Source organism: Doryrhamphus excisus, linkage group LG8 (genome assembly GCF_037039965.1).
Source record: "Doryrhamphus excisus strain RoL-2023G ecotype Guam linkage group LG8, RoL_Dexc_Guam_v1.1, whole genome shotgun sequence".
NCBI lineage: Eukaryota > Metazoa > Chordata > Actinopteri > Syngnathiformes > Syngnathidae > Doryrhamphus > Doryrhamphus excisus.
In genome coordinates, this window is record NC_136364.1 from 10,648,579 (window position 1) to 10,674,408 (window position 25,830).

Consider the following 25,830-nt stretch of genomic DNA (forward strand, 5'->3'; position numbering starts at 1 on the left):
GATTATGGATATCGGCAACAGTGTGTGTTTTTTACGCAGGATGCCAGTTAACAGGTCAGAGACTTCAGTGATATCATGCTGGATTTTCACTGGCAAAAAAGCAGATTTTACAACAGGTTGCATAATTGTTACAATCAATGAACAGCAGTCACTCTAAAGACAACTCTTATTTACAACACACACTAAACCGGATGTACATTCATTTCAGATGATATGGCATTCCTTACTAAGCAACAACTGAGTTGTTGGTACAGTATGATGGCATCGGAAAACAATGGCTGGTTCATTATGAGCTGCTGGTTAAATACACACACAACAGAATCGCTTTGGATGAGTTATTCCTACTACTGCCACACATGGGCAGCAAGAGCACTCAGTTGTTCTTTAGTAAGAAATGATGACAATTAAAATCTTTTATTACAGTTCAAGTCAAATCAAATGTACAGTCCTATATAGTTACAGTATAAACAAAACCTCTTCAAAGTAAAAGTGCACTTGCAGAAGGTGCAAAGGAGTACTAGGGCCACACCGAGAAGAATATACACCAATAATGTTACCAGAATAAAGCTGTCATTTTACAAATAATAAAAGTTGCAATAGTACGGGAGAATAATGTTACGGAAAGATACAAATGACTAAAGTGGAATTAGAGGAAAAAGTGTCATCATATGATAAACACTTTGGAATGTTAGGAGAATAAAAAGTAATTTGGAGACAAACGTCTGAATACGACATTAGTTGTACTTATGGTACCGATTACAAGAAATTAATTTTAACAATATAGTAAAATGAGAAAAAGGGTATAAATTAAGTATTTTCCCCAAGAAACCATAACTTAAAAATAATTATATTTTGAAACAATGAAATTGCACAAAATTTGGAAATGTTATGGAAATAATGTTGAACTGTGTTTTTTTTTCTTCCAAAAACGTGGGATAAACTGTGAATATAAGCAAAAAGTATTAACTTTATGAGAAGTTATAAAAGGAAGAAATTAGTTAAATGAGAACCATGTTGTAATGTTAAACGTATTGTTTATACACAACATGACCGTTAAAATTCCTAAACTACTTTTTGAAATGATGATCTTATCTCAGTGTGGCCCTCGTACGTCTTTGTACAGGAAGAGATAAACAATAACACAATGAAAACAGCTTGCTGTCGTGTAGATATATATATATATATGTAACGTGTGTGTGTGTTTGTGTGTGTGTCTGACTCATCATCTGAGACTATTTGTTTTTGTGTGCCCAGTCATTGCGTCACATCAAAAGCTCCAGTGGAAATTCCCGTCGCCTCACTGAGATGAAAAAAACTCATAGGTCAGACTCAATCTGCTTCTGTGCTAAACCAGTGAGAAGACATTTTTCTTTCTAATTGAGGCTCACCAAAATGACACCAAATGTGGCCTGCCTCAAGACGGCACCTATACGGGCGCAAGTATTGGGACAACTGCAGGGGTGAGAAGTGAAGGAGTTTGTCCCGACTTTGCAGCTATCGTAGCTTCCACATTGGAGTGTGTCCAACATGGCTTTTAGAATGTCTTAACGTGACATCACATTTCCATAGCCCAAAGTAGCCTTTTGTGACCACAAATATAATATGTTAATGGTAAAAAAAACAAAACAAAACATAGCATTTCCATGTGAAACTACAATTTTACAGGCAAAATAATTTGTAATAATGTCAGCATATTGGCGGCAAAGCATAGCATTTTTCTACGAGGTTCTGGAGTGTTGGCACTCGATCATTGCTGCCAAGGCATGCCTTAATGCACCAACTAAAGACCCTTCTTCAGCAATGAGGCCATGTCCTAATACTTTTTTCAATATAGTCTTGAGTGCATGAGCGGTGACATTTTAGTGAGATAAAACGTTTTTGTGCTTTTTTTCTAACTGGCAACCACACTTGTGTAACAGCACGACTGGATGACTCCCTCTTTGAACACAAAATGAGCCCAACGTGATACTTTGGCATATGTACAGTGAAATGGAGTTGCTGCCGCTGCAGCCAATGGGACCGGAAAGGACGCAAATCCACTACAATGTGCATTTCAGTAAGGTCGGAACCCCCGCAAAAGTGCATTTTTCGTGGTAAGAAACCGATCTTAGGCGGGGATTAGCTTCCGGACACCTTCCTAAACCTCCTCCAAACTTTTGCTGTGTTAATTTTGACATTTACACTGAAAAGAAGCAGAAAAAAGCAATAATAATAATGTTGAAAAAATAGCTGTGCAAATTTTAGAGCTGCGGTTGTTACTAAAACCGGGAATGAGAAGCACATGTATTAAATAAAAAACATGAATATACTGCATATCCCATTCATCCATCCATCTAATGGACCAACACTGGTCCATTACTAGCTGGGAAACACTGAAGACCCAATCCCACAGTAAGTCTTACCAGAGCGTCAAAGGGGTTGCGGTGATCTCCACTCATCCAGGTGCTGTGAGGTGTCTCAGAGGACACCCCAAAACAACTGGGCTGGGCTGATATTGCGGCCACTGACCTGTACTGTCTTGTCGGTGTGGGTTTATGGACAGTAAGAGTGTTGGGAAGGGGCGGGGGGGTTGAAGGTGTCCACAACTAGCAACCACAGTGCTGCTTGTTCTGTGCGATGCTGCCTCTGGGCTGTCGCAGCTGCCTCAGTGAAGCATCCCCGTACTGGATGCCTGAGCCCATCCTCTCCGGATCCAGCTCGCCTTCGGGGGGGATAAGGATAACAGCATTTATGGACATTGTGTGTTCAAGCAGATCGGCTATCTAACCAACAGGTGTGCGTACCTGAATCGATCTTGTTGAGAATGGTGCGAGCGCACTTGAGGAAACCCTCCTCCACGTTCTCTCCCGTCAGAGCGCTGGTCTCCAGGAACATCAGCTCTGTGCGGGAGGAAGTTAGTGAAATCGTGAGAAAGCGGGGAAAATGTTCTAGAACAGGGGTGGGCAAACTTTTTGACTCGCGGGCCGCATTGATTTAACAAAATTGAGGGGGGCCCTTTTTTCAGGAGCACTTTGTCAACAGCAGACCACATTAAATAACCAAATTGATAAAAAAGCTACTTGGTTGGCTCAAGCCATGATGCCAGGTTGTATGTTAAGTTTCAATGAAATGGAAAGAACGGGCGGGCCGTATTCAACACTTAGCAGGCCGGATGTGGCCCCCAGGCCGTAGTTTGCCCACCCCTGTTCTAGAAGGACGAGAGCGGTGCTACCGTTCTCTTGAGCAAAGCGTGAGGCCTCCAGGAAGGTGACCTCGCGTTCTGCCTCCAGGTCCTTCTTGTTGCCGCACAGGATGATGACAATGTTGGGGCTCGCTAGCGTGCGCGCGTCTGTCAGCCAGTTGGTCAGGGCGTTATACGTCTCTCGGCTGTAAAGACACCATAGATGAAGGAGTGATTAGGTAACGCCAGTCCAAAGCCATTTAAAGCTGCCATTACAATACACTGATGAAAACCGCAGGAAGTACACCGCAGGAATCAATGTTATCTCATTTATTATGTCTTATTTTCTCTAATTCTATCTACTAGATTGGGTAACTACAAGGATCTTAGTTCATGTCTACAGGGCTGGAATAATGTTAAAACTCATATTTAGACTATTTCAAACAGGTTTTATATGCCATAACTACAAATATATTCCATGTATTAATATAGAAATTCACATATTGTGGTCAGGTCTGGAACCAATTCAATGTGATGAATGGTAATGGTTTTATTTCATTTGAACATGCATCAGATTACAATTGAGTGCATCCCATAATCAGTTCACAGTTCCACATGTCCAAAAGGAGTAGGAAGAAGCAAAGCTTATTAAATCCTACCCCTCCATCTGGTACTTTTACAATCAGTAACTATTACATTTGTTCACTTCCTGCTTTCCTGATATAATTTAAGTTTTTTTTTTTACTTTATTTTATAATTTTTACATTAATTTTAATTATTTTTTATTTTTTGTCACGTACCGCAGTACGAGGTGATATGACCATACAATGACATAAAGGGTACCATAGTAAGTGTCAATATAGTGATATATATAGCACACCATGACTGGTTCAAGACTCTTCATCCTTGTATTTAGCAAACATCAACTGCTTGTATTGTTTCTTGAATTGGCTCATCGTTGTGCATTGTTTGAGTTCCTTACTCAATCCATTCCATAGTTTGATTCCACATCCTGAAACGCTATGGCTTTTTAACGTAGTCCTAGCATATAAGTGTTTCAAATTTAGTTCTTCCCTGAGATCATATTGAATGAGGGATGACTGCATCATTAAAGCACCAAACACTCGTTATCTCGCAATACATCGTTGTTACATTTCTGCTTGGACACCACTGCTGCATGCCAAAATGGATTTTACCTGGTAATATCATAGACCAAAAGTGCTCCAGCTGCTCCGCGGTAGTAGCTGCGTGTCACAGAACTGGGAATGCAAAACATTTTACAATATGTTGTCATGCATTTTATTGAATCTCGACCGCCAAAACTTGAAAATGTGGGCATTTACCGGAACCGCTCCTGCCCGGCGGTGTCCCAGATTTGCAGTTTGACCGTCTTCCCGGCGACATTGACCACTCTGGAACCAAACTCTACTCCGATGGTGTGGTTGGAGTCCTGTTTGACTACAGACAGAAATGGAATGAAGTTATTATTGCGGTCCATCACAGTGTGTGCAACTTGTATACACCTCATTCCAAAAGAATAGTGCCAATCCGAATGAATATATAATCAGATTCACAGGGGTGGAATATTCCTTTCCCCAATCCGATTGAGGTATCTTGGGTATATGTTGTTTATTGGCGGTTGGCAAGCAGCTTTCGTGTGCATTACCGCCACCTGTGAAACAGAATCTAAACACTTCTATACTTTATTCACAAGTCCAGTTTTATTAAAAAAATATATATACATCTATATAAAACATGTCCAGAGTTTAATGATACAATATTATCAAGATTGAATTTGATCTTTTCCTCTTTAAATTTATTCCGGGTGCGTTCTTTCAGCGCATGCTCAGATATGACGTAACACGCAGCTCGAGACATTCTTCAGTTTTAAAAATAGAGGCGAGCAATGGGCACTGGACTGCTGCGGAAAGTTTGTTTTTCTAAACTAAATTGCAAGACTGGACGAATGAAAAACTGGCAATACAGAGTGAAAGAAAAACTCGGGGAAGTCGGTATCACGTGATGTTGAGGTTTACGTTTTACTGCGCATGCCTCATTGACTGTTCTGTTTGATTATAGCGGCGCATGTAGACAAGAGATTGGAATATTCCTTTCCATATATACCATTGTTTTCGCAAAGGTCAATCGGAAAGAGAAAAAACTCCTCATGTAAACATGGCTAGTGTGACAGGCCTCGGCACCAGGGAAAACGGAGCTCAGCTTTGACGGCACAATATGCACCAAAAACTCACATTTGTTCTCAATGAACTGATGGAGGAGGCAGGATTTCCCCGTCCCGGCGCTGCCGATCACCAAGAACTTAAAGAGGAAGTCTGAAAGCAAAGCAGGGAGAGATCAATGCTAAGGTAATGTCGAGGGAAAACCTGAACCTGCTGCACTTGGCGCTTCTGACCTGAGACTAAGAGAATCCTTTTAATCTTGTTTGAGCTACTACTTTCCCCGTTCCCGGTGAGCCCCAAATTAACCCGCTAATCACTCAGGCCTTTTCTGATTTGATGTGCACTGCAAGGGAAGCAGCAGCAATTAACGTGTCAAAGCCATCAGTGCTATTAAACATGGCTTAGGGTGAATGCGACACAGCTATGAGCAGCTGTTTGTACAGATGTTGTTATTGTTAAGAACACACACACACCGCTCTGATGACAGCGAGCCCCTTTGTGTGCTCTCACGGTAAATAAGTCAATTTGAACCGCAAAATATGATTACATTATATTGGGCGTGCAGGACAATTATCAGACCAATATGAGGACTTATGACATCATACTGATAAGGTGAGCAAATCAAGCCCTCCTTTTCTGTGATGTGCTGCAGATGCCAACGACCTTTGTCACTTCCCCTCCAAACCTGAGCATTCAAGTTAACAATCACAATTGTGTGGACTTCTCTACTGTTTTGTAGGAACATATTTCTGGTGCAATTTGCATTTTATGGGGGCGCTTTATTTCACTTTATTTCCAAGTGATCACCAATTAAAATTAAAATCAGCATCGGCATCTGTCTGCAGAAAGTTGTCGGTATACACTACGCTCCAAAGTTTGGGATGACTTGGAAATGTTTTTGTCCAGTCTGAGATATGGCTTTTTCTTGGCAGTCCTGCTATGAAGTCCAGCATGCTGAAGTCGCCGCTTCACTGTTGATACTGACACTGGTGTTTGATGGCTACTATTTAGTGCAGCTGTGAGGCATCTTTGTCTTAAACTACACACTCTCTTGCACAGTTGTGCAACGTTTTTCTGTCCTTGTTGGACCCAGTTTGTGCTGCTCTCTGAAAGGAGTAGTTAACAGCATGGTAAGAGATTTTAGTCTTAGTTTAGATTTTTAGATGGCTTTTCTAATCATCTATTAGCCTTATAAAAGGATGAACTTGGATTAGCAGCCATACCAGGAGATTGATGCAGAGGACTGACAGTTGTTGATAGTAGGCCTCTATGCAAAAATGTACATCCTTCTTTGAAAATCATCTGATTCATTTTCATTGGTTGTGAAATGGATAAAAATGTTTGTGAAATGGAAAAAAATGTTTGTGAAATGCATGAAAATGTCTTTTTCTTTGGAAAACAAAGAAATTTCCAAGTGATCCCAAACTTTTGAGTGGCAGTGTACATATATCACACATCCCTACCTTATATGTAAAAATGGGAAAACTGACATTTTGAAAAAGAATATGCTTCTTGGATACCAACAAATTTGATAAAATAAGTTAACAATAATAAATTGCTGCAAATTCAGCTGTGTTTAAGTGTGAAGAAACTCTCCTCCCTGGCATAAGTAGTAATTTCCCTTGGCGCATTTGGTTTCATCATATAGTGGTTCACTTATTTTTACACTTGTATGACTGTCAGGAATGTTAAGAACAGCACCAGCACTCCAAAAGTGTCCAATAAGACAAGGAAAAGTGGTTGTATTTTGTAAACTCTCACTAGAAGTGGCCGTTAAATTAGTAACACTGATCCCTCCCTCAGCAATATTTACAATACTCTTTAGCCAACCAGGTGCGTATGAGGTGTGTCAAGAAGTAGAGCTACCACACCGTTTACCATAAGAGGGTTGGAACAAGAAACACTGATGTTTAAACCTTCCTCTTAGAAGAACCAGCTTCAGCTGGAATGCGACAGTAGCAGTAGCATAACGTGAAAATGTAACTGTGCACAAAGTCAACAGTGGGTGATCCAAGAGAGCCTATAAGAGCATACAATGTCAACTTCGACACAAATGTCAACATGCAAAGACTATGGATGCATACGGTATAAAATTCTGCAGGCACCAACACATCATTCACACCCCACGTCGTCAACCGTCATGGCAACGCGGCTGACAGAATCAAAACTAACAGCTCTGTTTCTAAAAGCTGGCTTCAGCATCTTCCCAGACATCCCATATTCCCTTAGACAGCAATCAGGCTGTCAATATGTTGACAGCACCACACCGAATCAGGAAGTGGTGTGGGCTTTGTATCCTGCCATTGCAGCTCTGCGGAAAATAAGAAAGAAATGGCCTGATGGGGGTGAAATCACTGAGTATCAACTGAGTATATGAATGTTACACACCAATTTACTCTTATGGATGTGAATGAAGCATATGGACACTTATACATACTTATATGGAACTGTATGATGACAACTGTCCTGGAAGAGTAATGTCCGAGAAGCAAAAGCAAAACAATCAGCCATGGATCACACTATAAGCGAAATTCATCATTCAACAGACTAAAGAAGCAGAAAGAACATATACATAAGACTTATAACAATAAGTTGACCACAATCTTAAGAGTGTGTAAGAAGGAATATTATAGTCAACTATTAGACAAGTATAAAAACAATATTAGAGCAACCTGGGGCATTTTAAACAGTATTATTGGAAAGGTAACAAGAAGTAACAGATGGGGGAGTGGGGGAGGACTTAATGAGCTTTGCTTCTTCCTTCTCCTTTTGGACACGTGGAACTGTGAATTGATTCATGTGATGCATTCTATTGTAACCTGATGCATGTTCAAATAAAATTTAACTATTACACCTGTATACCCACACCACACTCACATTCATACCTATGGACAATTTGGAGTCGCAAATTAACCTAATATGTTTTTGGAATGTGGGAACATGCAAACTCCACACAGAGATGGCAGAGGGTGGAACAAAGCAATCAACAAAATTAGTTCTATGAAAGTCTGCACAGGTCGCAGGGGGGTATTCTGGAGCCTGTCCCAGCTGACTTCAGGTGAGAAGCGACGTACACTGTACTAAATATTTAGTGACGTAATACATTTTGATTGCAAATTCTAGCTAAATACAAAAATATTTATTCTTCCAGCAGGATCCACTGCTGCTCCTCTGCTGCAAAGACATGGTAAAAGAGAGTCAGAAATCAATAGATGGCTATTAGAGTAACCATTAGCACCGGCACTTTAACATAATAAATACTGCACACCCGGATAGACTTTCATACAAGAGATGAATGAAACTTAGAACAGATGGAGCCAATGTGACTATGATTCCTTGACCGAGTCATTGGAGACATTCATGATTATTAGAGGTCTACATTTATAAATTATTTGTGCAGTTATTTAGTATATGTATTTTTGTTCTTCAACCCACAAACGGGATGAGTGACTCAACAGCGCCTCTTCTGGACGCAGCCAAGAAGTCCACTACAATTTCATTAATTACTTCAAATACCAACCATCAGCACTCAATTCCATTCGATTAAATCTCAATATCTTATTAAGTATTATTCAAATGTGTACCTTGTGTTCACAGATGAAGACATCTTGTCATACAATATATATCAGGTATTGCTCTGCAGGTTAAAAAAACACAACTCTCCAACGTCCTTATCATTATGAAGGCCACTAACGTGAGCTTCCTCTGTAGGGTAAATAAACAAGATCACAGCAATTTTCAAGGTCATACTCAATTTTGGTGTCAGTGATCTCAGGTTGCGACAGTGTCCTTGCTGTAATCATTCACGCCTACCCACGTCAACTTTCCACGGCCAACTTTCACCTGCAAAATATAGCCTCATCTGTTTGCCAGTGCTACGGAAGCGGATATACGTCCTCGTCAGAAGGTTACAGTATATCCCTAAAACTCGCCAAGGAGCGTCTTAAAAATGTACCTCCATATGCATTCTTAGTTATATAGTTATCTCCACGGGAAAAAAGCGATGGGCTAACCAGCTGCTATGCTAGCCAATTAGTTAGCATGTTAGCTACTAAGCCAGAGCTGTACAGTCAGTGCGTAACTAACATTCACAGGTACGAAATTGAAGCCTCAGTAAAACAAACATACCGTATGTCTCTGACATGTTGGCCTTCGCCGTTTTAAGGACTCAATGACAGCACTGTTTTCACGGCAGACTGGGAAATCAAACGGTGGTTTGGGAACAATGTTTATGTATGATGCTAGAAAACACTCCGAAGCGTCTTTCGCTTCGTCCACAGCCAGACGCCCCGGCTGCGTGTTTACGTCATACGTCGCTCAATGATTATTTTACGTGCTGTCGGAAATAACAGTACGTCCACGGATAGCTCGTTGAAAGTAATCGATACAAATTGCACGTGAGTTCCGACTTGAATTCTGGATATTTCAAAAATAAATTCAAATATTTGGCACACACTTTTGTAGTTACATCAAGGTTTTATAAGGAATTTAACCGAAGGGCCCAGAAAGTGTATGACTGAGACTGGGTAATTACTTAGCAGTCACCGAAAGCACCATTTGGAAAGAACATTCCAATGAGATTTACAGTGAAGTAATATAATTAACGTACTGGCAAGAAATATGAATTAACCAACGAAAAAAAATATTAAACTTAATGACCAATATGGCGGTTTTAAATAAAAAAAAACAAAACAAAACCGTAAAAGTATTATAGCTGGATCTTGTATGTGCACCAAATAGCCACAAGGTGGCATCCAAATACAAGGTGATGAAATGATGGTTGAGAATAACTGTCTTCGAGCGAGAGGTGTGGTATACCCTGAACTGGTTGCCAGCCAGCCACAGGGCACATATAGACAAACAACCATTCACACTCATAACTAATTGGAGTAACCAATTAACCTAGAACTTTTTTGGAATGTGGGAGGAAACCAGAGTACCTGGAAAAAACCCCTCACACAGAGATGGCTGAGGGTGGAATTCAACTCAGGTCTCCAAGCTGTGTGTCCTGTGCGTTAACAACTCAACTGCCGTGCAGCCCGACATCATATAATAAATGTTCTGTTACATATGTAAAGTAAGCTAATATTTCATAGCTATGAACACAAGTGCTACACGGCAACCGTGTGGTTAGCACGCCGGCCTCACAGCTAGGAGACCTGAGTTCAATCCCACCTCGGCCATCACTGTGTGGAGTTTGCATGTTCTCCCCAAAAAACATGCTAGGTTAATTGGCGACTCCAAATTGTCCATAGGTATGAATGTGAGTGTGAATGGTTGTTTGTCTATATGTGCCCTGTGATTGGCTGGCGACCAGTCCAGGGTGTACCTCAGGGTATCTCGCCCGAAGACAGCTGGGATAGGCTCCGGCACTCCCAGCGACCCTCATGAGGATAAGCGGTAGAAAGTGCTGCACGGCATGAATGTGAGTGTGAATGGTTGTTTGTCTATATGTGCCCTATGATTGGCTGGCAACCTGTCTAGTCCACCTCTCGTCCGAAGACAGCTGGGATTGGCTCCAGCACCCCCCACGACCATCGTGAGGATAATAGAAAATGAATGAATGAATGAACACAAGTGAAAATGAAATCATAAGAAGAACATTTGACCAACGGTTCTCAAACTTCCATCCACAAAGTCCCACCTTAAAAACGTTCATTCATACTGCTAGTACTATTGTGTTTGAGCACACGAATCAGTGGTCTTGGCTGCTTCCTTCATGACCTTTCCCTTCCTTTGTGCTCATACGCTAGTAAGCCACATTGACACAAAGCTCAGGGCGTGAGGTGTAGGTAAGTAAAGGCCGCCCAAGGGTAACAGGTGATAAATTACAGAGTCCTTCCACTCTTGCTAATATCAGTACCAGTTCCTCCCTGCTTTTGTTCTACTTTGGCAGGTCCCCTCACTGTTAAAAGCACTTTTCACTGAGATTAAAGACAGAAGCGAGGGAACACAAGGCTCAGCGTCGTGTGGGGGCAAAAGGATGTTTTCCTAAGGAGGGTTATATAGAAGAAAGGGAGGCCTCAAAGGTGTGCAGCTGGCCCGGAAAAAAAAGACTTCTGTTAGTCACTTTGCTTACCTTTAGTGGCGGTTTCATCACTCATTGTCTGCCTTGTGTCTTTCTTGTCCTCTTGGCCTATGCAGGTTTCGTCATCATGACAGATGTGGGAGCTGCAGGCCAAACAAGGAGCTTCTGTGTAGACCTCGGACTATCTGTAAAGAAACACGTTAGATGGGACTCACGTGGAGGGGAAATTACACACCATGGGGGGGGGGGGGGGATCAAGCATGTTTACAGTGATCATAAATGGGAGGGGCGTTAACAGTGTTTACTACAAACAATGAGTCAGTGGAATGAATCACGTCTCGTGGAAAATAGTGGTTACCTGGCGTCACTGTTGATATTAAAGATGGCGCATTGCCTACAAGAGTGCAACGGGGAAATTGACGACCTGCTGTTTTATATCGAGGAACAAAGGCAACGAGTGTAGCCGGGGTAATTAACACGCAAGGTGCTGTGTCTCTGACTCAAGCAGGCGTTTGCGGTGAGTCGTGCAAACCGAACCCACAACACCATGCGGAGGCATGTGGCTCCCAGCAAACAGCTAGTGTGTACTTGCTAGTGTTGCTTTCTGTAGCCCCATCACACACAATAAATCATATATTTGAGGTCACCTAGATACATACCCGCGCTATACTCTGCAACACAGGTGTCAACAGTCGATATTTCAACTACACACTGACCTACAACCTTTGCTCCCATTGCACACTGAGGTGTTTTTTTTTTTTTTTGTGGCGGTCACAAGGAAGCACTGATAAGTCGAGAGATGACATCAAACTCCAAATGAGTCCAGGGATGTCAGTGAGTTCAAGGGGCTGTTTTTGCAGTAGATCCTTTAAAACTGCAGAGCTTTACTGCCCTGTATGGAAGATCTTTGACTAGGATTTTCTTTTGTAATAGTTCCTTCAAAAAAGCAGATCAGTCCTCTAATATGGTGGACCTTTGACAAGTTCCTTTCAAAAAGCAGAGCATTCTTGTCATATAGGAGATCTTTGATTAGTGCTTTTTGTAGTACTTTCATAAAAAAGCCAACACATTCCAGTCATGTATCAAAGATCTTTGACAAGCATTTTTTTTATGATAGTTGATGATATAGAGGGCCTTTGATTTGTTTTGCGGCATTGCATTCTTGTGATCTTTGATGAGCACTTTGTGGAGTACATTCTTAAAAACCCAACACATTCCAGTCCATGTATCAAAGATCTTTGACAAGCATTTTTTTTGTAATAGTTCATTATACAGAAGACCTTTGATTCCTGTCATATACAAAATCTTTGGATCTTGAGTTTTTGCAGAAGTTCTTTCAAATGTTCCTTCTCATGTCATATTGGGAAGTTTGGCTACTGTTGCTGCAGTTGTTCCATCAAAACACAAAAATGCTATCACATAGAGAATCTTTGACGACCAAATGAAAATTTTTGAGCGTTAGTGTATGTTCCCCCTTGTCATAGCTGTCTCACACAATGCCTGTAACATACAGTTTTTTCATTTAAATGTAGGCCTTTATTCTTGTAAAATTATGTTTTTCTCAAACATTCATTCATTTTCTAACGCTTATCCTCACAAGGGTCGCGGGGGTGCTGGAGCCTATCCCAGCTGTCTTTGGGCGAGAGGCGGGGTACACCCTGGACTGGTGGCCAGCCAATCACAGGGCACATATAGACAAACAACCATTCACACTCACATTCATACCTATGGACAATTTGGAGTCGCCAATTAACCTAGCATGTTTTTGGAATGTGGGAGGAAACCCACGCATGCACGGGGAGAACATGCAAACTCCACACAGAGATGGCCGAGGGTGGAATTGAACCCTGGTCTCCTAGCTGTGAGGTCTGCGCGCTAACCACTCGATCGCCGTACAGCCCTTTCTCGAACATTTACATCTTTAGTCTCAAAATATCCGATTATTTTAATACTGTGTCATAAACTAACTATTATCTCTATAGTACAGGTTACTATGGTAATCCTAGGGACTACATCACAGTAGCTCCAGGAAGACGAGGCTGTAATACAAGGCAGAATGGGCGGGGGCACCTGGAGCCCGTGTGAAGGAGCGGGACAGAGAAGTTCTGTGTTTATATTTGTTTTTGAGTTTTGCTTTGTTGTTTGTCATTTTTGGTTGATTTTTTTTGTGTGTGAAAAAACGGAGCCAAGCACATAGGACACTTTTCCAGCTCAAATAAGCCAAATAATTCCAGGTGGACTGCCTAGCCCCCCTGCCAATTTTTTTTAACCCAATGTGTATTGACATTGACGAGGGATTACCCATTGGGAAGTGACATAAGTTCCATAAAGTTCATGTCGACCAAACACTATAACGACTTTGCAAACATGCCTTGATGCGTTCCTGCCTCATTGCTACTCAGGTGAAATAATCAATCACATTTGCATCTCATGTTAAGACACATATTGACACATGGAAGGTCTTCTGCGCTCCCTGGCTGCTGGATGGAACTTGTCGAGGAATCTCTGCATGATGTCACTCACAATGAGAGGAATTCATCCTGTGGGAAGATCACATTGCAGGTCTCCAGGGGAAAGAGGCGCCACATCACATCTTTTTTTTTTTTCCACCCAGGACGGGCAAATAAGACAGACTCGGATCAATCCTCAGTCCATGTGACAAGAACAAGAAGGAAAGAACATCAAGGAGGTGAGCTGAGGAGGAACGTGCACGAGTGGACATACACAAAGACACAACATCACATTTTAACGACGATTGAATCACACACAAACAGCACACTTCTAATTAGCCTTTTCCAGGTTTCCAGGACACGCCCGTCTATCTATCTAAGGTTTATGTCTCACAGTCTCTAGCGTAGCTTCCCTGCAGGCACAAACGCCAAACGCATTCCCCAAAAGCTCTCTATTCATTTCCTCTCACACCTGTCGCAGGCCCTCGTGATTGATCCTCTGCACAGGAACATGTCATCATCTCAACTTTCTATGGAAGGAAAACGTCCACAGTCGATGCCCCTGTGGACGTAGCATGTACGACATCAATTAGCAATTAGCTAGGATTGGGAGCACACTAAAACTACAGAGACCGTTTTTATGGTGACATATGACTGTTTCATGTTGGGGAGGATCTGGATAAAGAGCTACTACAGCGATTTATGATTATATACATTTACAGTCATTATGGCATCGAAGGAACAGCCCCCCCCACACCCACACCACCTAAAACAGTTCAGATGTTGTCAGTTAAAGGATCTTTGGCTACAGTAGGTCCCTTCGGTCCCTAAAATCAGCAAAGTGCTCCTGTCACACAGAAGATCTTTGATGAGTGTTTTGGGAGTACAGCTGGTCCCTAAAAGCAGCAGAACGCTCCTGTCACATAGAGGATCTTTGACAGTGTTTCTACAATAGGTCTCTAAAAACAGCAGAGTGCTCCTGTCACATAGAGGATCTTTGACAATGTTTCTACAATAGGTGTCTAAACACAGCAGAGCGCTCCTGTCACATAGAGGATCTTTGACAACGTTTCTACAGTAGGTCTCTAAACACAGAAAGCGCTCCTGTCAAATAGAAGATCTTTGACAACGTTTCTACCGTAGGTCTCTAAATACAGCAGAGCGCTCCTGTCACATAGGGGATCTTTGACAACGTTTCTACAGTAGGTCTCTAAACACAGCAGAGCGCTCCTGTCACATAGAAGATCTTTGACAATGTTTCTACAATAGGTGTCTAAAAAAGCAGAGCACCCCTGTCACATGATGGTTCTTTGCCAATATTTCTACAATAGGTGTCTAAAAACAGCAGAGCGCTCCTGTCACATAGAGGATCTTTGACTAGCATTTTTTTTCCAGCAGGAACCTGTGTAGCACAAGGACAAAGGTACAGAGGTTAACTTTTTTTTACACTTGTATGACAGTGAAGAACATGACAAAAACAAATGAAATCTGACTTTATCATGTCATCAATGTTTTATTTGAAGTTAGTTTTATGAACAAAATATAACTTCCATTTACACTTCTGACGTTCGGAAACATAATGCATGATGCTGACTGACATAATCACCCCAAAAACAGCAGAGTGCTCTTCTTGTATAGAAGCTCTTTGGCTCGTGTTCCTGTCGTATGGATCTTTAACCAGCTGGTTCCGAAAACAGCACAGTGCCCCTATCATATTGAGGATTTTGCACACGTTCTGTTATTACTGTACATCATAAAGTTTCAATGTACATGATATAAGAGGAGGTCAACCAGCTTGCACTGTACTTCTAAGCATAAGAAGACAATGAAAGATGATTACATCATGACTTATGTAATGGTTTAATACGATCTAATACAAAATATGGAAAACCTTCATGTCCAACATAATGCGTCCCACATGTACACGTGTTATATAGGTCAGTGGAACTCAGATGTAATAAAATCCAAACATGACCCTCCCTTCAAGTGTACTCTGCAAGTCGCGTCCTGCTCTCAGCCGGCCGTGCATCAATGTGTCAGTGAGAGAAGACAGTCCACCCTTGAGGATGATGTCACGGGCCATGATGAATTACATCAGTGACCTCCACACCAGATGCACACAAATCAGGCATCACATCCCTCCTGTCTCATGCAATTACAATCATTGCACTGCAGGTCTGCCTACCTACCAACAATACCTATGTATCTACCTATCATGGCCTTCTAACATGTCCTAAGTCCACCTTTACAATGCCTCACTATGAGAAAAGAGAGTCACTGACCCCCAGTCAGGTGAGGTTAAAAGGTGAGAACCAAAGGCCCAGGTGTACAACACCTGTGCTCAGGTCAGCTTCAATCTCATGCAGGTGAGTGTGACTCACTGTCTTTGCCCCCTCCGGCCCCCGCCCTCCTTTAAGTTCCTCTAATTGGGCTGTCATCCCCTCAAAAAGCCTTCCCAAAAGACTTATTATCCTCTTCCAGTGGAATGACATCATCGCAATTGGGAGTCCATGGACATGTGTATTCATTCTGTCGGTAAGAATACTAAATATTTATTATCTATTATTTATCTAATATTTATTATATGTCTATAAAACAATGTTTAATTATAACAAACACTTAGAAAAAGAAAATTACAAGCCAAAAAATGGTGACACTCCAAATTCAATTGTAAATCATTAATTCCTTCATTACAATAAATGGATGATAAATTTAATAATTTATTCTAATAAATGTAAAAAAAAAACATTAAGACTAAAATTGTATGAAATGTCTAAATAAAATGCTGTAATATAAAACTGTAACTTTTAAAATTTAGATCAACTATTAAGATTCAGATCACTGACTCAAACCAGTGAAGAAAATTTGAAAAAAAAATGTTTTTTTTAAAAGATACTTAATTTTAACAAATATATAGATCATATTTTTTCATAAGGAAAAAAGGTGACATTTGAAATTACACTTAAACTAAATTAATTATAAATTAAATACTAATACTCGTATAATAAGTTAATGTAGTACATAAAAAAACATGGAAATAGAAGAAAACTTAAATTATATTTATCAATATTATATATATATATAAGCAATACTATATTATCTAATGTAATAACAATAATATATAACATATGTACTAAGTTATTATCACCCATATTCAAATATACATTAAGAAGGCTTATAAGTAAATAAGTATGATTATTATAAGTAATATGTCGTATATAAGTAAAATAGTCAATTATAAATAAGGAATCTTTGGGTTTAGGTTTTCATCGACTAAACCATCCACAAGCATGGATGTACTTTCCAATAAGTGGTAAATCTCATCTTGACGTCGTCTTCAAATGAGAGCGTCAGTGCAAACAAAAGTGCCTCTCATTTGCAGCAGGAGCGTGCCTCCCTTGTGTTTGCTGACCCTGCACCCATCAACATCCTTTCATCATGCCTCAGCATCGCCTGTGCACACAGAGAGCAGACTTTGGGGAGGAAAAAAAAAACTTCACCTAAGATGATTTCATAACGACCGGTTCCACTTGTAAAGAGTCAAGGCTGACTTGTTCACCTCAAAGGAGACCTGGTTAATAAAGTTAAAGGCCGGGCTCAACAGTAGGTCTTTACATTAGCCCAGCGTCTCGCCTGCAGGGGCCTGAATGCTGAGTGCACAGGACACAATGGAGAGGATGGATTAGCCTTTGTGGGAAGTGACAAGTTCTGAGGAGGTCAGGAGGCCTTTTCGGGGAGGGGGGCTTACCTGGGAAAGTGGCAGTTTGGCGGAGCCTTTCTTTTGTTACCATGGCAACAATGTTGCCCCTTTTGTCCGGACACAAACAAGTCTAAACACGTTCTAATCCGCCGCTTTCATCCCGCTGTAATTAATTTACCCGCTTTCACGTGCTCGACTTCTTATTAGGCTGCTCATTACTGTGACAAAAGCGGACCTCCGGGCTATGACAGCTTCTCCACGGGGACCCCCAGCCCCTCACAACACGCACCCGCCTCTCGCCGGTGCCCCCTCCGGGCGGAAACAGTCTCCCCTGGCGCTCAGCGGGAGGCGCGGGGCTGCTGGTTACATTCCCGCGTCCGAGCAACTGAAGGCAGGTGTGGAGGAGAGCCTTTTGGTGCATCTGTTCGGCGTGTAAACACTGTAACTGCCAGGGCATATGGACAACATGTGGCGCTGTACCTCCCAAGTTATTAACGTGAGGCCCCCTGGCTTTGTTGTGTAAATACAGTACCGACTTGATGGGATGCTTTAAAGCTCTGATCCACATGCATTTTCTCATTTCCATCAAAAGTAATAAAGCCGATATAACCCCTTTTTCCACTGTACTGGTAAAAGCACATACTCCCAGATACTAGTTCTAGTGCCTGTCAGTCGGTACATTCGACATAAACACACCTACAGATTCTATAGGAGATAGACGGGACACACGAGGTTTTACGCTTCCAAACATACAGTACATATATGACGACACAGACATTACCTTTATTCCGTATTTAGTCATTTCATAATTACCAGTCAAATATCTGCAATTTTGATATTTACTCCATTATTATCACAAACAGTCATCATCATGAAAGAAATCATATTTGGATCACTACTATCTTGATTATTATTATTTTAGAGTACTATCACACTTCAGGGTCCTGCCTACGATTATCCTCACGAGGGTCGCAGGCATGCTGGAGCCTATCCCAGCTGTCTTCGGGCGAGAGGCAGGGTACACCCTGGACTGGTGGCCAGCCAATCACAGGGCACATATAGACAAACAACCATTCACACTCACATTCATACCTATAGACAATTTGGAGTCGCCAATTAACCTAGCATGTTTTTGGAATGTGGGAGGAAACCGGAGTACCTGGAGAAAAGCCACGCATGCATGGGGACAACATGCTAACTCCACACAGAGATGGCCGAGGGTGGGATTGAACTCGGGTCTCCTAGCTGTGAGGCCTGCACTGCTGACTACTCGGCTGCTGTGCAGCACATTGCAAAATTGTTGTGGAAAAAGTTATAATGTTGCAAGAATTAAGTAAAAAATGTCTTTATTTATTATTAATTAATTTTGTAAAATATTTATTTATTTATATTAAATTTTGTATTTATTTAAAAATATAAGTACACAGCTAGAAGACCCTTGTGAGGATAAGCGGTAGAAAATGAATGAAAATATATACATTTTTGGAAAAGAGAAAAACTGCAGAAATGAAAAACTGTAATTTTACGACAATGAAGTAGAATTATCAAGGAAAAAACGTTGCAATTACATGAGAATAAGGTTGTAATATTGTGATGAAAATAATGCAATTTTAGTATCCTAGAGTTGAAATATTAAAGAAAACAATATTTTTGAGTCAAACAAAACAAACAAAACAAAGATGTAATTTTTAGGGTACTGGGGAAAAATATTATTGGAACAAAGTCAATATATTAGGGGAATCAGAAAAAAGCTGAAAAATTACAATATAAAACAACAGCAAAAATGGAAAAAGAGCAAAGACTGAAGCTTCTTACAAAATATCAAAGTGGCCTTTACATCCTCTCATTTTTCAGGATGGGGGTCCTGCTGAAGAAGGTTTGTAGACATCTGTGATCTAAAATCAAAGCCAAAGTCATCATCGTTGGGACTCCATCATGACTCCATCACTCCATCTCTGATGATATTTTATTATCACATTTGTAAAGAGAATTGTGTCTTCTGTCATATAGGGTCGCACTTTTAAGTTAGGACAGACAACCATGATGACCTGAACTTTACCTTACCTTCTTACACACACACACACACACACACTAACACACATAAAGACACACAATGGGCTTAGTGTGAAGCTCTTTCATTTCCCTGCTAATAATCTTTTAATCATAGACACCACCTGGGGGCTGCCGCAAGTTTTGGTGTTTTGTTTGCTCCAAAATATCTTTCCATGATGTCACTTCTGTTCTCTGAAGTGTACTGACAAAGCGTGACCAGGTTTTAAAGCTAATCATGATGATATAAGAGGCAGAATTGCGTGTGCGTTCACGTGTCTGTGTGTGTGTGTGTGTGTCACATCTTACTGCACTGTTTTTAAAGGGGACCTATTATGCTCATTTTCGCTGCTTTGTATTGAGTTGTGCTCCTATAGAGCAGCTACACATGATAACCAGCACAGAAAGCTTTCTAGGTCTTTCAGAATCTGCACCTATTCTAGCTGTATTTCCTTGGATTTCACAGTCTGTTTTAATTTGTTCTATCTACGGCCCGACTCCACTGTGATTGGTCCTACTCAGTTTGTACTCAGGCATGCCCATACAAGGAACCATACTGTGATGTCACAGTGAGCCGGTGATAGAAAAAACTTTCTTTTAGGGCTCACTTCAAAATGCCTTCATTTCATATCCCAATATATTTACGATGAATATTAACATACAATATATATCCCGATATTTTTTCCACAAACCGATTTTAGACAAAAGTCAACGTCAAATATGCGTACAAAGTTTTATTAAAATGTAAACAATATTATAGAAAAATAGTCGCTCTGCAGCCAGGTTAGCGCTGTTAGCGCTTCCATCTCACGTTCCCCATGATGACAGATGGTAAACACGGTTGATACTGTTTGTATCCAGCAACCTTTATACCGTCTTTTTCATTGTTCACTCCCGCTATGCAGCCTCTTCTCCGCAGTATTTCCGTGGGTATCTCCTATCGCTCAGCGTAGCAAAAGGGTGCTCAAAGCTAACAGCTGCTCCGGAGTGTAAACAATGGATCAGGCGGGAAGCTACAATCATAACAAGATGAACATCCGTAACTGAACACTTGCTTAAGGGGTCGGTATGGCACAAAAAACAAAGAAAGCAATAATTAAAGCATTATTAAACACTAAAAATGCCTCAAAAGACTCCAGTCTATATCAGATAATACAAAATTCGAGTAAATGCTGGAATTTTTTGATAAAATGAGCTGAACATTTTGACGTTAGAACGGAAAGACAAGAGATTTTTTTTAATGGGGTAGAATTTTATAGTCACACAATGAAACTGCTATCAATGTCATTGTGTTCTACTCCGTGGATTTATTTGACAGCTGTTTCCTTTTACTACTTCGCCGCTGCCTTTGGCTCCCAATGAAAAAAAAAAACGAGATAATTTCACGTTTGGAACAGAAATGATGGGGCTATTTTGACATGTAACATGACAGCACAGTACAGCCTTGATAACGCCATGTTACATCCAGTATGTGCGCTGGCGGTGGAGGCGAGACCACATGAGGTGACACGTAAATCTGTCAGCACTTCGGCGCCATTGTGAATGAGGGCTTGTTTCATCTTACGGCGTACTTTTATGTGTTCTGGTTTGCATACAAGCACACCACGTAACCCAGAGCAGCTGCTTGTAGTTTCCCACTTTCTGAAGTCTCATCTCTTTAAGTCCCGGATTGAATTAATATTGAGTTTAAAAAACAAAACCAAAAGTGCATAAGGGTCTAATTTCCTGTCGGGACAGTTTGTTCCCTGTTTTGCTTTTTTACTTTGCGACTGTCATTGAGGCAAAATGATGTCCCTTGGCTGCACTGCTTCTAGAGCGTTTGTGTTAGATGTTTATTGTCCAATCAGCCTCTCCCATTATGAGCAACGGGGCTGTTTCTTTAACCTAGGGATGCCCAAACGTTTTCCACCAAAGGCCACATACCCAAAAATGAAAGGATGCCAGGGTCGTTGTGATATTTTGTAAAGCAACACGTGTTATATTAGAAGAGTTATACATGCAGTGCATATTTTTTGGGTAATGGTAATGTTAACGGTAATGGTTTTATTTCATTTGAACATGCATCCGATTACAAATTGAGTGCATCCCATAATCAGTTCACAGTTTCACATGTAAAAAGAGTAGGAAGAAGCAAAGCTTATTAAATCCTACCCCTCCATCTGGTACTTTTACAATCAGTAACTGTTACATTTGTTCACTTCCTGCCTTTCTAATAATTAATTTTTTTTATTTATTTTAAAATTTAATTTTTATTTTGATTTTTAGTCACCTACCAAAGTACAAGGTGATATGACCATACAATGACATAATGGGTACCATAGTAAGTGTCAATATAGTGATATATATAGCACATCATGAATGGTTCAAGACTCTTCATCCTTGTATTTAGCATCATTTAACATCAACTGCTTGTATTGTTTCTTGAATTGGCTCATTGTTGTGCATTGTTTATTTTAATGCATTCGCTTCATTAATGAGTTCAGTTCCAAATGTGAGAATTTTAAACAGTTATAGTGTTATAATTGTAAATAAATTATTTTCCTGAAAAACAAGTTTTTTGTGTTGTTTATATTGTGGCAAAGTTGTTTATATGTTTTGTGTCAAAGTGAAAGTTATGCTTGAAAACACTTTAACCCTGGAAGAAATGATTCCTGTATCCATGATTTCGTCCCAGGAAACTCATTTTGAAATGGGACCAAATCAGCATGTGTTGGACCTTACCCCGCTTGCGACATGTTTACAAACACAGCATCATCCAGTAAGGCGTCTGTGTTAATCCCCTCAGCCCTAAGTCCGTCTGCTGTTCCTCCCTCTCGCTCCAAACACAGCCACGTTTGCAGAAGAAATTGAGCCAATAAATCAAAAGTGTAAGCGACACCGTGCAGCAACACGCCTGTGTTTCTCTGTCCTGCTGACCCTGCCGCCCCATTAAGGAGCCATGATGGTGCACTGAAGGAGGAAGCAGCACAAGCACGGCCCCTTCCTCCTCCTCCTTGGCTACACGGCACCTTTCCCACACACTGTCGGGGTTCACCTCTGACTCCTGACCCCAGTGAAGAGGGGGGAAGGGCAATTTGGGGAAAAGGCAGGGGACCACCCAGCCTGGGCTCTTAAGCCCCCCCTCCTCCCCTTGAGGATAAGATGGCAGAGGGATGTGGTGCAAAAAAGTAGCTAAGGGAAGAAGATCAAAGATTTTGGTGACTGGCAGAAGAAAAGGGTGGGGTGGGGGGGTCTCTGGGGTCATTTTGGGCAGTGAGGCAGTGAAAACGCAACATCTACAGTAAAATCGCTCTCATCCCCTCCTGAGGCCGAGGAGCTTTAAGTGATAATATGACTCCGTAAGTGAAGAGGAATGATGGAGTGACAGATTCTGTCCCACTGTCGCAAATCTCTCTTTATCTCTCCCACCTCCCCCAAAGTGATGGACTCAGGGCATTATTTGGCAGGCAGGAAGCCCATAAGCTCAAATTGAGTGTGCTGACACTTTTTTTGTTAAGCTGTAAAGCACAAGTAGGCCGTGTCAACGAGCATCTCCATTTTCCTGCACTTATACTCTACTTTAGACTCCATTCCCTAGCCCGGATTGGACAGGTACTAAACATTTATTCGCTTTTAACGGCTTTATGGCCTGCAAGTGACCAATGATCCTCAGATCATCTTTTCCAAACATACTCCAAGACCACAATGTTGGTGTTTTTTTCCCTCAAAAAAGATTTATACAAGAGAGATTTATACAAGGACTTTTCCCTTTTCTTCCTGTCACTCACACACACAATAATATGGTGAGTCACTAAATAACTACTGTCTATAAGAAATATTAATTTAATTCATTTTCTACCATATATCCTCACAAGAGTCGCGGGCGGTGCTGGAGCCTATCCCAGCTGTCTTCGGGCGAGAGGCGGGGTACACCCCGGACTGGTGGCCAGCCAATCACAGGGCACATATAGACAAACAACCATTCACACTCACATTCATACCTATGGACAATTTGGAGTCGCCAATTAACCTAGCATGTTTTTGGAATGTGGGAGGAAACTGGAGTACCTGGAGAAAACCCACGCATGCACGGGGAGAACATGCTAACTCCATCTGAGATGGCCGAGGGTGGAACCGAACTCCGGTCTCCTAACTGTGTGGCCTGAACACTAACCACTCATACAATGTGCATCCCAGAAAAATTAAACATGTTTTTGGAATGTGGGAGGGGGGAATCGAACACGGGTCTCCTACCTGTGTGGCCTGCACGCTAACCACTCAACGAATATTTAATTCCCATGCCTCCTGCAGTATGAATGGTAGCCATGAACTACCAATGAAGTTTGGTAATCCATCCAAAACATATGGTATGCCTATTAAGACACACAATGTGAAAGGGGAGGGAGTTGGGGGGGTGCAAGCAGCAGCAGCACATGCGTTTAGGTTTTAACCACACTCAAAATATGACCTGCAAAGAAAAAAACCCCACAAAAACAAAAAAGGACTGAGATATCGATGGTGGTAACATCTCATTTGAAGGTTCTGGTGTCCTGCGTGTGTGTTTGACGAGTGCAGAACATAAGAGATAACACATGTGAAGGAAGGGAGCGGGAGAGAGGAACAAGCCAACAAAGAGAGTGACAATAGTAACAAAAGAACATGAATACAAAGCCTATCGGACATGGCCGGGCAAGAATGTGTTGCAAAGGGGCCCGGGAAGCAAAACACAATAGAAGTGCTTTATGTGTGTGTGTGTGTGTGTGTGTATTGGTTTACCTGCTCGATGCCTCAAAGAAAGCTGAATCAATGACGGCCATTCACAAATGCGCTGGAATGCATGTGTGCATGTCCACAATGGGGCATTCAGATAACCCTAAAATGTTAAATAAAAAAAAGTATTTAGTAGCGCAAAGCTTCTCTACCTGCTCTTTAATTACACTCAATTACACACAGGTTCTGGCACAGCAACAGAGAAAAGGTCATGGAAGTGAGCTGGTCTTTATATATTCGCCATGAAGACGTTTCATGGCTGCTGATTAGAAGGTGCACATGGACTGATTGATAGCACCTTGCTTCCAGGCAAACATCACAGCACAAAGAGGAGAGGAGGAATCAACACGAGACAAGGATTTCAGACATAAATATGACACAACAAAATACATCAAAATGTAATCAAATAGTCAGTCAGTCAGTCATTTTCTACCGCTTATCCCCACGACAGTCACGGGCATGCTGGAGCCTATCCCAGCTGTCTTCGGGCGAGAGGCGGGGTACACCCTGGACTGGACGCCAGCCAATCAGAGGTCATTCATTAATTAATTTTCTACCGCTTATCCTCACAAGGGTCGCGGGGGTGCTGGAGCCTATCCCAGCAGTCTTTGGGCAAGAGGCGGGGTACACCCTGGAGTGGTGGCCAGCCAATCACAGGGCACATATAGACAAACAACCATTCACACTCACATTCATACCTATGGACAATTTGGAGTGGCCAATTAACCTAGCATGTTTTTGGAATGTGGGAGGAAACCGGAGTACCCGGAGAAAACCCACAGAACATGCTAACTCCACACAGAGAGGGTTGGATTGAACTCAGGTCTCCTAGCTGTGAGGTCTGCGCGCTAACCACTCGTCCGCCGTGCAGCCCCCCAGAGGTTTTCAAATTTAATAATATAAAAATGATACAGTGAATTACATTATAACAAAAATATACAGTATCTACATCTACACTATATACTGTGTCATATCATATTTTCTGTATAATAGCTCACTGATTTTTATTATTATGTACTATTTATTTTTTATTATTTAATTAACTGCATTAATATCATACAACTATTACTTTATTTGAATCCACGTTATAAATTTTTCAATTGTGTGCAGGGTTTTAGGAAAATTGAGTATATTAATAAATAAAATAAAATAAATACTTATTTAAAGGGATGTCATAAGAGCCCGCAAGATGTGACAAAATATCCCGTATGTCGTGGGCCTGGGACAATAATAAATGAATGAATTCATGACATAATGAATGAAAATGAATGAATATATTATATAAGTGATAAGTCGTGATAAGTCGTCCCCAAACGGGCAGGAAGAGAGTTCACTCTGTGCATTGGTTTCAGCTCCTTGGAGCATTTGTTTAATAGAACAATGGTATGAAGTCAGTCATGTAGTCTCTTTGTCTCGGTGGGTGGAGGCGGGGCCGCTAGCATACACACAAAAAGTGCAGAAGAGTGTAATGTCGTCGAAAGTAAATCAGTAAATTGTCATATATTCTGCTATAT

At 41.2% G+C, this 25,830-nt stretch overlaps 1 protein-coding gene across 4 annotated transcripts; it reads right to left on the bottom strand.

Annotated features, from left to right (window-relative positions):
* Window positions 1-71: 71 nt before the first annotated feature.
* rab4b (RAB4B, member RAS oncogene family) lies at window positions 72-24,370 on the bottom strand. Of its 4 annotated transcripts, XM_058079689.2 has the most exons (8): window positions 24,323-24,358; window positions 11,420-11,553; window positions 5,413-5,493; window positions 4,504-4,618; window positions 4,357-4,419; window positions 3,212-3,366; window positions 2,784-2,879; window positions 72-2,701 (listed from the first exon to the last, which is right to left on the bottom strand). In XM_058079689.2, the coding sequence occupies exons 2-8, from the start codon at window positions 11,442-11,444 to the stop codon at window positions 2,586-2,588; spliced, it is 651 nt and encodes a 216-aa protein (XP_057935672.1). In that variant the 5' UTR covers window positions 11,445-11,553; window positions 24,323-24,358; the 3' UTR covers window positions 72-2,585. The 4 variants fall into 4 exon arrangements, with proteins under 4 accessions (XP_057935672.1, XP_078648939.1, XP_057935673.1 ...); XM_078792813.1 differs by lacking the exon at window positions 4,357-4,419 and having other exon boundaries at window positions 24,323-24,370; XM_058079690.2 differs by lacking the exons at window positions 11,420-11,553; window positions 24,323-24,358 and adding an exon at window positions 9,469-9,646.
* Between the last annotated feature and the right edge of the window lie 1,460 nt (window positions 24,371-25,830).

Excerpts from the sequence above, each read along its gene's own strand:
- rab4b (XM_058079689.2), bottom strand. The coding sequence starts at position 11,444 with ATGAGTGATGAAACCGCCACTAAAG. Across the intron at positions 2,880-3,211 it reads ACGCTTTGCTCAAGAGAACG|AGCTGATGTTCCTGGAGACC; the intron begins GTAGCACCGCTC and ends CCTCCCGCACAG. Across the intron at positions 2,702-2,783 it reads TCTCAACAAGATCGATTCAG|GCGAGCTGGATCCGGAGAGG; the intron begins GTACGCACACCT and ends TCCCCCCCGAAG.